Source organism: Diceros bicornis, chromosome 6 (genome assembly GCF_020826845.1).
Source record: "Diceros bicornis minor isolate mBicDic1 chromosome 6, mDicBic1.mat.cur, whole genome shotgun sequence".
Lineage (NCBI taxonomy): Eukaryota > Metazoa > Chordata > Mammalia > Perissodactyla > Rhinocerotidae > Diceros > Diceros bicornis.
The window spans coordinates 25,102,659-25,121,694 of record NC_080745.1 but is presented as its reverse complement, the minus strand read 5'-3'; the positions used below and the strand labels follow the sequence as shown (position 1 = coordinate 25,121,694).

The window sequence follows — 19,036 nt, the reverse complement described above, 5'->3', positions numbered from 1 at the left end:
ACGCCGCCACAGCATGGCTTGACAAGTGGTGTGTCGGTGCGTGCCCAGGATCCGAGCCGGCGAACCCCGGGCCGCTGCAGCAGAGCACGCACACTTAACCGCCTGCGCCACAGGGCTGGCCCCGCTTTCAAATTCTTAATGGCAAGAAAACTGTAATTTTCTTTCAGTATTTGAGTGGATTGAATGCATTCAAGTTATGAAAGATGATGATTCCGAATTCAGACCAAATTAATACACAACTACAGAGAGTTTGGCATTTTATCCTCATTTTTAACCTACAAAGTGTAACGTGTTCATAAAGTATTTTAATAAATATATTAAGGCTTAAGGTGATTACTGTTTTGAGTGGAGGAGGGGGTTTGCTTTCTAACATACTAGTGTACATTCAGAATCTTAAAAAACAAAAACATTGCCATCTTACAGTGAATGATACAAAACATCAGCTTGCCCCAGGTTTTTTTTTCCCCACTCAATATATCTTTGTATTATCTTCTTTCCTCCTATATCTGATGGACAAAGAATATCAATTTTTTTGACAGGTTAAGAGAATGCAGTTGATTGGTCTGACCTGAAATGTTTACTTTTTCAGTAAAAAGCTTTCACTGAGTCACCTGGACAGTTAGTAATGCAGTTTACAAACAAACAAAGCTCAACCAAGAGGTTTAAAAGCTCATGAAACAGCAAGAAAGACTGCAGAATGTACTGATGAAGGGGAGCAGAGAAACATTAGTTGTAATACATCGCAAGCTGGAGGCAAACCCTACATCAAAGAGGGCATGAAATCATCTACATCTGGAAGGAGGAACTAGCTCAAAGTTGTCTCGCACGAAATACCCAAAAAGGTCTTCCCCAGAAATCCTCTTGTTATATTCTCCTTATGAATCCTCAGCAGGACTGCCTCAGTACCAGGATGTGTAAGACATTGCTGAGCACTTCTAGATCACCTAAGCAGAAACTCCAGCCATCAAAACAGACTGCCACCATGTGTCCATGGACATCTCCCTGCCTACAAAGTAAACTGGCAGCACTGGTTCCACATGCCTAAGGACCACCCACAGCGGAGGACAGACGAGCTTTCTTGCAAGAGAAGAAGCACTGCTGACAGTGTGTCCAGCAGTAACAGTCGCGTCCCTCCTGAGATCCTTCAGATGGACTCCAGAATCCAGTCACTGCTGGAGAGGGGGGAGACGGGCAGTGACAGGTCCCTCGGAGGGCCTCGTTCTCGCCCATCACGGAGGGAGTTCTGCTCCTGGAAATATTCCTCCTCCTCCTCGAAGAAGCCATTCTCCAGAGCATAAGTGCAGTCTGGGCTGGATGCTGCCTGGCATGCTCCCTTATATTCCTGAATGGACTCGTAGAGGCTGTACAGCTGGCAGAGCAAGGACATGTCCAGCTGTCGGAGGCCAACCTTGAGGGAAGGGGTGGGGAGGTAAAAACAAGAAGTCAGCACTTGAGTTTAATTTTAGTTGAACACTCACCAGCAATCTGCTCGTGCCAGCACATTCTTTCCACACAGCAAACGACTCAGAGCATCACTTGAATGCTCTGGATTTCCAGTTTTGAGAAAACCTTAATTGTGTGATGCCCACACCTCAGACATTACTCAGTGTGTCAGGAAGGAACACACCTGTGGGGCAGCAGGCCCCAGCCTATGGAATTCACTCTGGCGCTCCGGCAAAGCAAGAGCATTGCACATTCTGGTAGCCCCAGCTGGTTTCACTTTGGACACCAAGATACAAGTGTGTCATTTCCTCTTGCTACGATCAGATTCAGAGAAGACCCACATGTGCCTCCCCTGCTACTACAGTCATTCTCAATTCCCTGGGAAACAGAGTGCCCTTGCCAGTGACAGTGGCTCACCTGGTCAGTGTCACATGCTGCCCGCCCGGAGCACCCACCCTCTGACCAGCTCAGCCACCAGGCTCTCAAGAGAAGTGGTCAGACGCCCTCTCCTCCAGACAGGGCGAGTCTTAGCCCGAGACGGTTGTGGGATCACTCTCCAGAGCAAGCGACTGAATAAGCCCTAGGGGCCTCTACAGATTCTCCTGGGAACTATTTTCACAAGTCATGACAGAACAAAGAACATTCAAAAGTCATAGATTTGTTTATCTTCAAGTTCCTCCCTTCCCCACCACTCATCCCAGGGAAAAGAGCATAGTCAGGACAGGAAACACATTGTTTCCATCAATCCCAAAGAGAGAAGGGTTAATCCACTGGGAAATGCAACGCAGACCGGCACATCTTGCGCTTTTATGTGCCTGAGGATCACCTGGGGATCTTGCTAACATGCAGATTCTGAGTCAGTAGGTCTGGGCCAGTGGTGACTGTGACGTGAGCAGTGCTGCTGGGTGCCAGACTTCATTCTGAGTCGCAAGGGGAGAAACTAAACAAGATGCCAGGAGACCTGCCTTTTGCTTTTTGGCCCTTGAGCTAGTTATTTATCATCTCTATGCCTTGGTTGATGACAAAATGGAATAATAATTTCTCTTATGGGGCTATGGGGAGTATTAAATATCAATCCATTTAAATAAACAGTAATCGAATGCCTCCTGTGTACCGAGCACTGGGCTAAAGCACTAACGATGCAGGAGAACTGCACAGAGAAAAACAGAGAAGGTGTTAGAGGATTTACAGTCTTTATAATTACTCGGCAATGAGATTTTCCACATAAGACAGTCTCACTTTCACACAAGGGAATCTGGGCCTGGAAAGAAGTGTTCATCTTGTGACAAGACTGGGTGTTACATTCCAGGTTATTCTTCACATCCTTCAACCACTCTAAATCGCCAGACACCAGCTGTCTCTCTACTACAGCTGAAAAGACCATAAACATGGAACCAGGTCACATTTACTTAGCATATTTTGCTCAAGGGAAGACTTCCAGATAGAGAGGCACGTTCTGTTGTTTCCATAGTGATTCCCCATTATTCTAGAATTAATTCTACCCCAGAACTCCTAAAATAAGGTTTTCTTAGGAAGAGACCTCACCAGAAACTGGGGGGCCTGGCCTCCAGGCCCAGCTCTGCCACTTTCAATGGCTTTGTTGAGGCCCTTGCCCTCAACCTGCCTATAAAATGATTTAGACTGGATAATCTATGGCTAGCTCAAACACTTTGTGACTTTGTGTGGTAAACCATCGCTTCTTTGTCCTAAGAATGGCAAGTGCCTAGGAGAAACAGTTTCCTGAGCTGTTCTGAGAGGGCAGACCTGGCTCCGTGGCATCCTGCTCTCAAAAGTCCACCCTGAATAGGGAAGCCATGGGCAAACCAGGAGATGCCCAGGCTGCCACATACCATACCCTAGGGTCAGACACCATCACTCTTTTTCCTGATTAGAGTTTGTGTGTGTGTGTGTGTCAGGAAGAAAAGTGAGTCCCTGACATTTGTGTTTTAAAAATACCCAGATGATTCTGATGTCCAGTTCCAGTGAAGAACCAGCATTCTCGAAACAAATATATGTCTTTTGTGAGCCACTTACATTTATTCTCCTGTGAGCACTAAACTTCAGGCCAGCCAGGCAGAAGAGCACAGAATAAAGAGTGCAGGCTCTGGAGCCTGCCTGCCTGGGTTCAAATGCCAGCTCTGTCGCTCACTAGCTGTGAGACCATAACAAATCATTCAATCCCAGAAAGAGCAACAGCTGCTGCTATCGTTATTTTCATTATTCTGTTCCACTCTGCTAGCCTGCAGACTCTCACCTTGGAAAGGAATGGCAGGGCAGCACCTGTGTGCCACCATATTCCTCCTGACACCCCCTCCCCATTCTATCCTGAATACTGAGCAAGGACCACCTGTCCTCCCCAGTAGAGGCTGCCAGTGCAGTCAAGCAAGATGGAAATTAACCAGAAAACTTGCTTCATGAGGAGCACAGTCATAACTGTAGACTCTCAAACAGGAAAGGAACTTGGACGTATTACCTCAAACCCCAAAAGGGAAGATCTTCCAAACCAGTTCATTCATTTCAAACAGACATAATTATTCTTTACACAAAGTCAAAATCTCCTAGCCTGTAGGCTCTAGAGCCCTTGATGCTACGTGTAACCATTGCACGTACAAACAAGTCTAATTTCTCTCTTCTTTTAAATAGTTGAAGATAATTTTCATTCCACCACCGTTGTCCCCTGAAAAACACTATTTGTCTTCTCCAAGCTAATATCCTCAGGTTCTTCAGCTATTTGTGATGACATTCTGGTCTCTAAACCACCTAGTCATTTCCCCTGGACTTGGCTCTGATGTTCCAAGACTCCTCTACAGTATCCAAATCTGAATACAATAACCACGCCACAAGATTCTGACTCGGCAAATTCACATGTACCTATCTTTTCTAGAATTAACACAAGGAATATAAATTTTAATAAAGGAAGTCACACCCTCCCAGAGTCAAACCCATATTTGCTCAAAAAAATCACAGAAAAGATTCATCTGGAATCCTGGAGATACTTCTACTGAGTCACTCTGATCCTAGTAGATCACTTGGGGGATCCCAAGACTCTATTTCCCACCTCGGGAATGAATAATGGGAAAAGGAGTAGCAGGGCACAACATGCTACTGGAGCGGGTCTGCCTTTCACCTTCCCGGGCTGGCGGGAGATGGGCGCAGGTGGAAGCAGCCGCCTGGGCTCCATGGCTCCACAATGCCTACCAGGTTTCAGAGGCTCTGACTGCCCACGACCCCATGCTACCCAGAGACCCGCAGCTCCAGGCTTTTCTCCTTAGGTGCTATTTCCAAGGTATTCCAGGCCTACCTAGGATACCCATCAGGCCAGGAGTTGGATCATGTTCTGGACCTTTCTGCATTGCAACAGCCGGATGACTCACAAAGCTGCCTTGTCATCGGGTGGAACAGTGGCCTAGAAACTAAGCTCTGACCCACCTAGGAATTAAGCACAGTCCTGTACACACCGCCTACACAACCGAACAGATGCCATGCATTTAGACTAATTTAACAGGGCTTTAAACACACACACACGTGCATGCATACGCCTACACACATCCCAGCTTCTCAATGCCTTCTTTTTCAGAGGTATAATTGACTTACAATAGCCTATTAGTTTCAGGTGTACATCATAGTAATACGATATTTATAAATATTACAAAATGATCACCACGATAAATCTAGTTACCATCTATCACCATATAAAATTATTACAATATTATTTTTTTTTTGGTGAGGAAGATCAGCCCTGTGCTAACATCTGCCAATCCTCCTCTTTTTTCTTTTTTTTTTTTGCTGAGGTAGACTGGCCCTGGGCTAACATCCGTGCCCATCTTCCTCCACTTTATATGGAACACCACCACAGCATGGCTTACCAAGTGGTGCGTCGGTGCGCACCCGGGATCCAAACCACCGAACCCCGGGCCGCCGCCGCAGCAGAGCGCACGCACTTAACTGCTTGCGCCATCAGGCCGGCCCCTAAAATTATTACAATATTAATGACTATATTCCCAATGCTGTACTCGTTTTATAACTGGAAGTTTGTCCCTGTTAATCCCCTTAACCTATTTCACCTATCCCCCAACCCCTCCCCACTCTGGTAACCACCAGTTTGTATCCTGTGTCTATGAGTCTGTTTCTGTTTTGTTTTGGTTTTTATCTTCTACGTATAAGTGAAATCATACGGTATTTGTCTTTCTCTGTCTGACTTACTTCATTTAGCATAAATACCCTCTAGATCCATTAGTGTTGTTACAATCAATGCCTTCTTCAGGCACTAAACTTCCTCTGCCTTACCAGAAATCCTCCAAATTAGCGAGGACATGAGGTTAGTAGCTACATCAACAACCCTTGACTTCCCAGCCAGGACACCTCCCCCTCAGCTGGGGTTGTTTCAACACTTTATCACTAGAATTTTCTAGAGGTGAACTGAACACCCCTGGGCGGCATTCCATAATCTGTCTGAATCTATTCTCCCCTACCTGCACCTTGTGCAATGGTCAGGTTGAGGCCCTTTCACCCAGACTGTCCCCACCTGTCCCCAGTGCAGCTGTTAAAGCCTCCTTGCCGACCTGGCCCAATGCCAGCTTCTCCTCCTCTCTTTGGACTTTGATTGGCTCAGCCACAAGTGTTCCTCACTTTTCCCTTGCCTTCTCTGCCTGTCTTATGGCATTTATTATTCCCTACCTTATACCACAAGTGTGCATATGGGTCTTCTTTCTTTCAATGTAGGACAAGCCCGTAATGCAGTGACCCATCTCCCTTTTGATCCCTCAGCACCCAGCACAGAACCTTGCAGAGTAGACACTCAGATATTGGTTGACTCCGTGAAAATGCCTCACTGTATAGACCTCAGACACTCTCGCGGAGAATACCTGGCTGCAGAAGCAGCCTGGCAGTGGAGCCATGCTGAGATCAGCAGGCCTCTTACTACACCCCGGAGGCAGCTGCAGAGGCGGCAGGACTGAACAGGTAGACTTTTGTGCCCAGCGCACCCCAAGGTGCCTCCAAGGAAAGCCTCAGACCACATGGTTCTCACCACGTCATCAAAAAAATGCTCACCTCTTACCTAACAAGAGCAGAGGACACAAAACCAAGCATCCTCCCTGATGCTCGTTACAGAGTCAAGCATCTGCAGCTGGGAGAGACTCATGACTGCCAGCCCCAGAAATCAGTCTCTCAACACTGCAGGTATGAGGGGCTGGGGATGTGGGAAGGGAAGAGAAGGACCATCCAAGAGACCTAAACTGCAGAGAAACGTTGCAGGACATGATTAAACCACCCATGAACAAGAACTTCTTGTCCTTCCAGAAAAAAACGTCGGGGTCCAGGGGGTGGGAATGCCTTCAGCAAGCCCACTAACCGCTGACTGTCCCCATTCTACAAGCAGGGGAAGCCTATCATCTTAGTAATGTGTTCCCACATGTCCCTGAAGGACTGCTGATCTCCTAATTCACAGTTGGATTCAGAAAATACAGCTCTTTTTTGAAAGCACACTTAAAATTCAGATAGGCTCATTTAAGAAAAATACAGAATTCTAAGACCCTGTAATTTGTAGTCCCTTATTCTAGACCTCCAAGACAATTAAGAACAATCAACTAGTTTCCATTGCTTTAAACTGGTAAAGCGATTCCTTCCTTTCTCTGTTCAGGCTTCCTGCTTCCTTCCTGATCCTTTTCTTCTCTTTTCCCACGCACAGAAGTCCCCTGCTCCCCTCCTGCTGCACACACAGGTGGCTCACCAATCCACAACATCAACAATGGCGCCAAACAATCCTGAACCACCTTCAAAATTGTTTCAAAAATTCACAATAGGCTGGCCATGTGAATATACCTCAGACAGGGTGGTGGTCCCCAGCTGGGTTTCAGGTAACTAAGTCTCTAAATATCTTTGGAGGGTGCTGGGGGGAAGGGAGCTCTTCCTGACTTTAACAAAATTACAATAGAAACATTACCATTAAGATATAAGGCTTAGAAGATGAAAGGAACCTTTAAAGGGAAATTGTTGATTCAAAATAGAGCATCACAAAAAATTTAGTCTGTTCTTCAGAAAAAAATGTATTAAAAAAAATAGTCTGTTTTATTTAAGAAACTAAAAGTTGGGGTAATTGATTAGGACATTTAAGAGACTTAAACAAAAGCCACTTCTTCCCAAACACAACGAGTTGAAAACCAAACCAACATAAAAGGAAATGATCTTATTTGTACGTGGCTCCACACTGGGGCCAGTCTGTGGGTGGAGCAGGAGGAAGCAGGTGACGGGGCTGGGATGGGTTAGTCTCAGTGGGTCATAATGGGACTGACTCTGCAATAGCCCCACCCCCTGCCAGTCCACTATCTCCTTTCACTGCAATTTCTCAACCTGATGAAAAATACCCCACCTGACACAGGGCAGGAGAATGTACAGATCCGAAGGTGAGCTACAGAATCAGGAACTACAGCATGGGAGGTCCCGAAACATAGGGACAGATGCAGAACAAGTTATTGTATGAAAGTTTAGATCGAAACAAAATGGGTAATAGGAACTTGGTTTAAAAAATTACGGTATATATAAATAAAGTTATGGTATACAATAAAAACTAGGCAGTCATTTAAAAGAATGAGGAGTTCTGTATGTACTACAGAGGAAGAGGGACCAATGTAAACTGTTAAGCACAGAAGTTACAGAACAGCATGTTTAGCAGATCTCACTTTACACTTGTACATGCACACACATGTGCAAGCTTTTAACTAGAACACAAAATATCTGTTAGCAGAATTTACTTCTGGAAAGTGTGGTTGGATATTTACAGCCTTCTGTGCTGCTTAATTTTTTTCCCCAACAAGCATGTTACTCTTAATTTTAAAAACTAGCAACAATAAAAAGAAAGTACATAACGGATGCACACTGCTATTAGGACTGCATACTTATAAAACCTTTCTGGAGGACTAGTTGGCATTGTCTATGAAAAGCCTTAAAATATCACATAACTTTTAACCAGCTAACTAGTTTGTTTCTAGGGATTGACTTTAGAAAAGAAAATCTCAGCTGTATACAAGTATGTAAGGCTCATCCTTGTTCTGTGTGGTAGGTGTAATTAACACAGCCAGTGGCAGAGCAGGGAGCTGCAACCAGGGCTTAGGACTCCAAGGTTGGTGCTCTGACCAGTAGCCCATACAGCCTGCACAGACAACACTGGAAGATGTCACAATGGCAGGTGTGGTACAGCAAGCTGCTGAGATCACAGGTGATCTTTATTTTTGGCCTTTCTGAATTTTCTAGATTTTCTACTATGAATATGTATTAACTTACAATGAGAGAACTTTCAAAGTTATCTTCTTAAAACATAATGACTGAGTAACCTTATACAAGATGGCTTGTAAATTTATTTTAGACAAGACTTGGTAAATGCCCTAAATCTAATCAAGGTGTCTAGTATGTATCCGCAGGACTGGAATGTAATACAGAAAGCAGTGACCTAATGGATCGTAACCTGATTTCTGAATAAAGGATGTGTTGACAGAAGGATGCTGACCTGCATACTGTTTAGAAAAGGAAAACCAAAGAGAGCAAGTTCATTGGTGTTGATCTAGAGGCAAGGAGCTATTAACTCAGCTGCCCAAGCTCGACAGAAATGCCCCTGCAGGACCTCAAAGCTCCCTGGAGGCTATAATTCTGTGCTCCCTAAACAAGCTTCCATTTATCACGTGGTCTCCTATGCAACACTCTCCTCCCCTGAGCGGAAATACATTTGTGCTATTTGGTCAGCTTCATCTCCTGTTAATACTTTAGATTCACCAAGCTGAGGACCAGACTCTGAAGAGCCATGGTGATTCAGAGACAGAAAACAGACCAGTCTGCATGACTGTGCCCCCAGATTAAGGCAGGCCCGAAGCTTGCCCCACTTCTACACTTTCCTATAAGTTCCTCTACTAGGTCAGGCAGTTTGAGTTGGGTTTTCTGCTTACAACTGAAGGCATCCACACTGAGAGAGCCCATTCTGCAACTTAACTCTCAAAAGGACATTCTTGTTTATCGCTAACCTAAACTAATGTTAATACCAATTAAGCTCATTTCCTCTTATTCTGTCCCAGGCATAGATAAAGAAAAGCAATCGACCATTTTCTTTAAGAAATGTCTTTGCACATTCTTTTACTTTTTCTCCCGATTATAAAAATAAAACATTCTGATTGTATAAAAATTCAATGGTTCATAATTATATGAAACAATCTTTCCTAATTCCATGTTCTAAAGCAGGAATCTTCAAATGTTTTGGTCTTGGGACCCCTTTACACTCTTAAAAATTATTGAGGGTCCCAAAGAGCTCTTGTTTACGTGGGTTATACCTATCGATATTTATCTTATTAGAAATTAAAACTGAGAAATTGTAATATTAATCCATTTAAAAATAATATACCCATTACATGTTAATATAACATTTTTATCAACAATAACATTCTTAATCTTTTTAATGTCTGGCTCATCTGCTTCTGCATTGGATCCTTTGAGACATTGTTTTGATTGGAGTAAATGAAGAAACTCTGGCCTCACAAAGATATATATAACTGGGAAAGAAAGGAGTATGTTAATAGCCTTTCAGATGTGGATATTCTTGACACTACCCTTTAGTTGGTTGCAGAGTCGAATCTGAAACTATGCCAATGAACTTTTCATACTCTTACATTAAAATCCATCAGTGTTGCACTTTGAATGGATCTTTAAACCATGCATGATGCTGTAACATCCAAAATTAGCTATATGAAAAACATGGAAAACTGATTCACTGAATTACGTGGATAATTGTGGATTGGATACACTTCCTTAGGTAATATTTTTGAAAAAAGTATTTGTCAATATGACCACCACATAATTATGGACCTCCAAAAGGATCTGAGGACCCTTAGATGTCCCCAGACCACACTTTAAGAACCACTGTTCCAAAGATATCCACTTTTAGCAGTTTAGCATATATCCCTCAAGACACTATACATGTCTAGTTTGTTTCTGAGCTACCATTGGTATCCAGGACCCCCCATGGATACCAAAATCAGTTGATGCTCAAATCTCTTACATAAAATAGAACAGAATTTGCATATAACCTACACACATCCTCCTGTGTACTTTAAATCATCTCCAGATTTTTTATAATACCTAATACAATGTAAATGCTGTGTAAATAGTTGTTATACTGTATTGTTTAGGAAATAATGACAAGAAAAAAAGTCTGTACACGTTCAGTACCGACGCAACCATCATATGCCTTTTGGTTGGCGGTTCGTTGAATCCCCAGAAGCGGAACCCGAGGATACAGAGGGCCGAATGTACTGTTTTGTAACTTACTCTTGCATACTGTGAACATCTATGTCTGTATACATAGTTACTACATTCTTTTCAGCAAACAGTATAGTACTGTATCACTATTATAAATACTATTATATAGCACTGTAATACATATCCATGTTATTTACATGGATGTAATGTAATTTACATGTTGTATTGTTATTTACTTGTGTAACTACTTCTGTAAGATAAACTTATAAAAATGAAATTGCAGGGGAGAAGGCAGAGAAGGTGAAAAGGATGGCTTCCTTCAATCTCTCCCCAATACTGGGGCTGCAAAGAGCAGACCATTTATCAAGGATTTGTATTCAAGGCCTGCCCAAGATGATGAATGCTGACATGGACACAGCTGATGCTGAAAATCAGGTGGGACCAGAGGGGGAAAAAAATGACATGTTGGAACTCAACACACATTTGAAGGTGAGCTTGTGCTTTCTCATTCTCTTGAAGGATGCTCAATCAATTGAAATTCCTTCTCTGCAAGGATAGATGCAGTTAAGGAAGAAAATCTGAAGCTAAAATCAGAAAACCAAGTTCTTGGACAATATATAGAAAACATATCAGCATCTAGGATTCTTCAGACAAGTGACATAAAAAGCAAAAGAAAGTGTTTGGTGTCTATTCTGTTTTATGGTGTTTATTTCCCCAAACATTGACCATCACTATGACCATTCTTTAAATATTTGTTGGTCTTTTAAAGGTAAAACGTGGTACCTTGTTGTTTTAATTTGCATATCTGTGGTTATAAGGGATGTTAAACACCTTGCAGTTACTCTTTCACTGTGTTTATCTCCTATTCTAAGTACAGTCAACAACCTAAGAATACACCGAACACCCTCTTCCCATGTTCTCTAGTTTCTACATGTATTCCGGTCATCTTCCTCAGCCCAGCCTCTCCAGGCTGAGACCAGCCTGGTGTCTGACAGAGGTTACCCCTCGCCCAGAGAGCACTGGTCAGAGGAGAGAGACCCTCCTTTCTTCCCCTGCCCCCGGCCCCTGTCAAGGACAGCACCTCCCTCCCCGAATCCCTGAAGACGGGATTCTTGTTCCTGCAAAACTAGACCAGATTCGACTCATAGGGTCAATCAAGGAACAGAAAGTACTCATAAAAACTGAAAAGGCCACATCTTAACGAATTTCCGCAGAACCATAAGGAAGGCTAAGGCTTTTTCCATCTTCAAAGTTCCTGAGAGAGAATGAACATTTCCGTGTTAAGTGTCTGAGGGGCAACGAGCCACAGGAAAGGAGCAACCTTTATGAGCCTGCCTACTTATCAGGTGGAAACATCTGGAGCATCTGGGCAAAGAAGGAGGTGACCAGGAGGCCGGGGCCCTGGAAAAGGACGTTGGGCAAGAGGGGCGAGTATCTGACTAGCCAGTCTCAGGGCAGGTGTCCTGTTCATGGAATCTGGTCTGTGTGTAGGGTTTCCTACATCAGATCGTGAAAACTTTAGCTTTTCACACTGAGGTCTGAAGTCTCCATGGAGTTTAGGTGGGCATCCCAGGAGCAAAACCACAAGCTTCCAACTGCCGCTTGGTGGGAATGAACTGCACGAGGGCCCTGGTCCTCTTCTCGAGCCCTCTCTGAACATCCTTGCCCACCTGGCCTCTAAGATCTATAGCAACGCCAGACCAGGGCCCGGAGCAGGGGACAGCACTGACATCTGCGAGATGCAGAAATGCCTGGGCACTGGCTCAGGTCCTTTGTCAATGAAGGAGGTCAATGTTTGAGGTCCTTTGTCAATGAAGAGATGCCCAAAGCGCCAACACTTGGGGCACTTTTACATTCACATTTAACAGACAAATGCCTTTAACCAAAAGGGGGGAAAGAGGGGAAAAAGCAGAAAGGTTGTGCCATTTGTAAGATTCTTATGAGTTAGGAAAAATATTAATTTATACCCTCTACAGGTACATACAGTAATAGATAAAAGTTTAAAGTGGTATGAAAAAATATCTTTCAATCCTCTGCATCTTCAAATTCGGGGACCATTAAGTATAAGCTCACTTAGAGATAACATCAAAAGTGGATGAAACCGCACCAAGGACCCCACAGCCTGCCCTTACTGCCCTATCGCCACCCCACAGACACAAATGAGCTTTCACATGCACAAACTATTATATATACTTTTTTAGTTTTTGCTTTTATTGGGTGGATACTGGGATGTGGAATAGTACTACACGAGGTAATTATGGCCTAAAAACTTGAAGAACTATTGTCGACAGCCAAATTTTTGATGACTAGAGTCCAAGAACAGCATACTTGCATGATTCTTCCTTTTCTCCTTCCAATTCTTTGCATTAAGTGGATTTACAACAACCAGGTATAGCTGTGCAAGCGTCCTCAGGGTCACCAAGCACATTGCAACAGGCAGGCCCTGCGCTTGTGCCCACGTTATTTTATGACAGAGCAAACTTCTGTAGGCACCATAAAGACCCAAAGGCATGAAGGGGAAAGAATTATACTGCTATAGCCAAAAGGATCCTTTATGGCATTTAATGTGGCTTGCCTAAATTATATCACAGAATTTAATAACAGAATTCAAGCTCTTGATGCCTGGTTCATGAGCTCCCCAACTCTCAAAGAGCTTGGTACAAGTGAAGATTCCTGTTTAAAGTGTAAAGAATGTTAAAGGTGTAGGTATAGGAAGGGGCCCAGGAATCTGCATTTTAGCAAGCAGTCTAGGGGATTCTGGGGCTAGTGGTCCATCCTTTGAGGAACACCACAATAAACCATACTGGTGGGAAGACCAGTGGAAAAAAAAAAAAAAAAGACAGTATTAAAGACCATTGGACATTCCCAGTCTCCTCTGATCAGCGTCAATCAAGAACGCTGCATTAGAAGCTAATGCTCTTATTCCAGATGGCACGTTTCACAGCCTGACTCGAGACTGGACCTGTACCACAAACCCTTTTAAAGGGTAAAACCTCCCATCTAAGACCCTCATCCCATAGGATGAGGACTGAACTCCACTGGGATGTGGGCTATTCAAGCTAATGCACATCTCCTGGAGCACAGGTCACTGGACAAGCTCATTAGGCATTTAGTTGTCTCAACTAAAATGTGGGAAAGATAAGTGTTGCTGGTCTCAGAAATCAAACTTTTTTTCTCCGATTAAATTCTTCAGCCGCTCAAACCACCGTAGTTGAGGGATTCAAAAGTTCTGTGTAGACGACTTCCCACTCATGTGGAGATGGGTGATCAAAATAACTGTTTAATGGTTTGAAGAAAAAAGGAGGCAAAGAGGTTCCAAGTCAACGCTATAAGAGCTTGCTGCTGCTGATTTGAGGAGAACCCAAGAATCCCCAGGGGTGCTGCCCCTCAAAGATCTCCTGCCCCATGTTGGAGGCTCCTTCTGTCTCTATGCTTTCGGGTGACTCCTTTGGGTATCTAAGCTTGATAAGCTGACCTCACAGAGCTGCTGGGCGGGACAGTCTCTATAGAAATCTGTGCCAGGGGACCCAGTTGACACTGAGAGTCAAGGGTCTCCTTCAACCACATGCAAGGATTTGAAACACCAACCGAGATCTAGTGAGCAAAGGTGGCCTGTTAGCTTAGCAGATAAAAATCTTTCAAACTGTGGGGCCCTTGAGGCCAAAGCATTTTTATATGCGAAGAGGTCTGTCGTAGATATCTAGTATTTTCGCTGTCCAGCAGCCCCCTGCTCCATTTTTGCAAACTGTCCTTTCTTTGGGGAATCCCCAGCCCCCCACTCCATCCACATGGTCACACTATCTTAGTAAAATACCATCCTGCCCTCAGTCACTACTAGCTGGCCCAGGCTGGCCAGGCTACCCAAGTTGGGCGCACTGGTATCCTTCCACACAGTATTTTACAAACTGGAACTAAGAAGCATGGCTGAAATTGAGAGTGGACACTGTTGGCAGCCACATTCCAAAATGTAGGAAAAAAATAAAACAGCGGGAGAGGGGGAAGAATACAGTGGACCTCCTGGGTTCCCCATCAGCTGGTTCTACTCTGTCTCCGTATACATCCAACCCTACAAGATTCTCCTTTTGCAAGAGCTAGTTCCAACTGAGTTTCTATTATTAATACAGAGTCTTTGGTCATGAAAAATGAGAAGTGGTCTAGACTACAGCAATTACATTGCTGTAAAGATGCCCACATCTACCAGACGGTATAAGCTCCTAAACACCTAGATAGTTCCTATTCATCCTTGTAATCAGCCACAGCACTTTATGCCTAACGTACACCTGGTAAACATCTGTTGAATGTGATCTAAAAATATTCTCTGATGTTTTAAAAAAAAAAAAAACCAACAAACTCAGCTTCTTGTTTTAAAGGACTTTTTCTGGTCTATAGAGCAATAACCATCTGTGTGACCCTCACAGCTTTCCAAATGGGCCCACTAGGGGAGGGGAGCAGTACAGAACCTCACAGAGGAGGAGTTACTAGAACAGGAAGTGCTGAAACTTGGAGTGGAAACCACGACTCTCAGAGCAGAGCACGGCGTCACCAATCATGGGACAGAACCCTCTGCCCACACAGGCTCCCCCCATCCTCACATGCCCTGGACACCAGCTTCCCCAGGTTCCACCCTCACCAGCCTTCTATCGGTTATCTTCAGGCCAAAATCTCTTTTCCAGCCTCCCGCTCCACATTCTGAAATGTTTAACATACTCTTCCACTGATGTAACGGCAAACCACCTTCCCCTCTAAAGCAGCCACTCCTCCTGACTCCCCTATTGCTGCGACACATCCCACCTTCCCAGTGATGGATTATCAAGGTTACTACTGCCATATAATGGCATACTATGCAGTTGTTGAAGACATTATAACATATATTGACTCGGAAAATGTCTGCAACATGCGCCCCCGAAAAGCAAACCAGAAAGTATAATGTGATCCATGAGTGTGAGTGTGTGTGTGTGCACATGCATGCAAGCAGTATAATGCAATGGTTAAACACATCTGCTTGAGTCTGTCACCTTAAGGGAGTTACTTAAATTCTGAATGATTTTTAAAAAATATAAAATAGACTTTGAGTATCTATCTGGTAGAGAAGTTATAAGGATTAAATAAGACGATAGATGGAAAGTATTTACATTGTGCCTACACAGGAGATATCCCAAATTACTGACAGTGATTATCCCTAGGTGCTAGGACTGTGAGTAATTTTTAATTGTTTTGCTTAGCTGCACTTTCCATAAAAAAGCTTAAGTCATCTCTGAATCCTGTTCATCACTTTCCCCAATTCTAATACTTAATCAGCAATTCCTGCAGATTCTACTTCAGAGAAGTGTCTCCCATTTGATTCCTGTCTCACACTCACCAGCCCCCGCCCTGCTGGGGGCTCTCACTTCCTCCGTGCACGCCTCCAGCATCTCCTACATCCAGCTCTCCCTCCTACATCCAGCTCTCCCTCCTACACCCAGCTATCAAATTAATTCCTCCAAGTCCAACTCTGTGCCATCCTCCTGCTTAAACCTTCCCTTTGCTACTTGAGGCTTTCCGCAACCCGCTTGGCCCACCTCCCCAGCCCCTTTGCCCTCCAGCTTTACATGTACACTCCCTGCACTACTGAACTGGAGCACTCAGAGTTCTGCTCTGCTACTTGCCCATCACCCTTTTCCCTTGTTAAAGTCTTGTCGCCTTCTGAGGCCTTCCACACTACCACTGCTGGAAGTCAGCACTCTTTCTGTGCCTGCATGGGACTTTTAAAAAAATGGATTAAGCCCGTTCTGCCATGACTTCTAGTTCTGTCCCTTGACACAGACTTGACCTCAGACCTTCGAATTCAATAGACCAACACAATCTATTCCACAGATAACTTAGTGAACTCCTAGTTCTTATCTTGCAAGGCCCCCCAGTGGGAGCCTTAGTTTGAGGCGACCAATCAGACCCCACTGCCTCAGGTTAGTGAATCTCTTAAAAAGCCAAAAGACCAGAGTATGTTTAAAGCCTTGTGACACTTCTTAAAAGGGATTTTTCAAGGCCTGTAGCCATATCTTATCTTGATCTCCGCTAAATGTCAGACAGACCAAAGATGGCTGTTTATTTCCCTTGGGCTTCAAATAGTTAGGCTTAGAAAGAGCTCTGGTCCAAGGCATAATTATAAGGTTGTGGCTGTACTTCAGTCGCACCAGGAGGGACCTGGAAAAATACTTTTGGGAATAGCACGTTGACTCCCAAGCCACCACTGCAAGACTCCAGAGCATGTTTATGAACCAGACAGAGCCTCACAACAGGAGTGGCCCTGAGGTTTCCTGTCTCTGTTCCAGTATGGAATGTAACCCGAGATGAGTCTTCCTATTTCACCTTCTTATTTATGCTACATCCAAGTTCAGACTGCAAACATACTAGATGTAGATTTATCTAATTAAAATGCGCTCAGCAGCCGTGCAATGCTGGTGTCAATTAATGTTTATTAATAAATAAAAATGGTTAGCTTGGAATTTAAGTCATTCTCTAAGAAGCTTAGAAAATCTTTTCAGACAGAATTGGAAATCACTTCAATGCCAGCTACCAAGTGGGAAGACAATATTCTATTTGATTACGAAGTGTTAAGCCTGCTTTTCTAGATTTAAGTCTTAGTTTTCAGAACAGATATGTTCCTGAAAAAAAAAGGACGCATAAATTGAATTTTTCTAAACAATATCTCAACACACTAGATGTATACTTAAAGGATTCCTATGATAAATTTTTTGGCAAATTTATTCTTGGGGGAAAAAAACAGCTTTCATATAATAGAGTTCCTTAATAAAGTATTTACCTGCACTAGGAGAGGGAAAGAACTGCACTAGCGAAAGGAATGAGCAGATTCTAAAAAGAAAGGGGGTCGGGGGGGAAGTGAACAGGGGACCAGCAAGAGGGTTAGAAAGGAAGAAGTTTTTGTGTTCTCTTCCGGCCTAGCCTAAGCCTGGAGGAGAAAGCTGGAGAAAGACTCATTGCCACCTAAATCCCCGCCCTTGCCCTGCTTTTGGCATCACCCTAAATCGTTAAAGCGTGTGTCCTGGTCCACAAACACCTAATGTACTTCCCAAGGACTGAGAAAAACTAAGTCCCATTGTTTGGAGCTCAGATACAGCCCGAAGCCCCCACACGGGCTTCACCCAGACGGCGAGGGCACCACCTCCCCATTCTTCTCAAGCGGGTTGAGGAATCAGCTCTATCGCGCGGAGAGGGGTTAGGGGTGAGCGTTCGCTTTCACAGCCATCTGTGGGCCGGAGCCATCCCGCTGTAATCGGATTCTGCACGCGCCGCCTGGGACGCGGGGGAGGGGGGCGAAGGCTGTTCCAATCTGCTGTCTACACTAGCGCGGACAAAAAGCTGTCCTCTTCAGGGTAGAAAAACACAATCGCACACAGCTCTTACCCCTCGGGCGCAGTGAAAGCCTTTCCCAAACCCGAGAAATGTTTCACTCTAGAGAGGGGTAACAAAGCCGCCCCCGCCCCGAGGCCAAGCGCGAACCGCACGCCGCGCCTCCCGCCTTCCAGGTTTCTGAGCCAGCTAGGGCCGGACTTGGGGCGCCCGGTCTCCGAAAACTGCCTTTTGAGAGTGAGGACCCTCCCTGGGCGAAGGTCCAATCTTACGCACAGAGAAGGCATTGCCCCTCTTTCGGGACCGGCGCCTGGGCAAAAGAGCCAGAAAAGGGCGGGTGGGCGCTGAGACTTCCAGAGCAGAGCGCGGGTCCCGGAGAACTTCCCCGGGACTGCGAGCCCGGACGGTAAGAACCCCCCGGCACGGCCCGCGGAGCCCCCCTTACCATCTCCTTGCGAAGCAGGGCCAGCGCGGCGTCCAGGTTGGGAGGCTTGGCGGGCAGCGCCGCGGCCCGGGCCCCGCCGCCGCCCGGGCCCCCGCGGCTCAGCTCGTCCTGGATGCGCGACTTCTGCGCGTACAGCCGCTCCAGGTGCCGCCAGCCCCCCGACGCGCCGCCGCCCGACGCCGAGTGCAGCAGCCCGCTCAGACTTTTGGGGAGAGGGGGCAGCCCGTCCACCCGCAGCCCCCGAACCGCGCCCGCCGCCCCAGCCCCGCTCATCGCGCCCAGCCCGGCCACGCGCCCGGCCCGCCGCCGCCCCGGCCCAAGGCTCCCCCGGCCCGCCCCCTTCCCGGCGGCGCTCCGCCCACTTCCCCTCCCCGCCGCGCCGCCCTCGCCCCGGGCCCCGCCCCCTCCCGGCGTCCCGACCTCGCGCCCTCGCCCCCTTTGCGCCCCACCGCCCCGGCTCACCTCCAGCCCCGCCCACTTGCCCCCGACTCCTCCGCTCCCGGGCCCGCCCCCGCGTCCCGGCTCACCTCCAGCCTCTCGCAGGGCTTTTCCGTCACCTGC

General features: G+C 45.7%; 1 protein-coding gene across 1 annotated transcript; it reads right to left on the bottom strand.

The window, feature by feature from the left end:
- Nucleotides 1-244: 244 nt before the first annotated feature.
- Nucleotides 245-18,748, bottom strand: FAM89A (family with sequence similarity 89 member A). The gene is made up of 2 exons (XM_058543046.1): nucleotides 18,476-18,748; nucleotides 245-1,408 (listed from the first exon to the last, which is right to left on the bottom strand). The coding sequence occupies exons 1-2, from the start codon at nucleotides 18,746-18,748 to the stop codon at nucleotides 1,145-1,147; spliced, it is 537 nt and encodes a 178-aa protein (XP_058399029.1). The 3' UTR covers nucleotides 245-1,144.
- Between the last annotated feature and the right edge of the window lie 288 nt (nucleotides 18,749-19,036).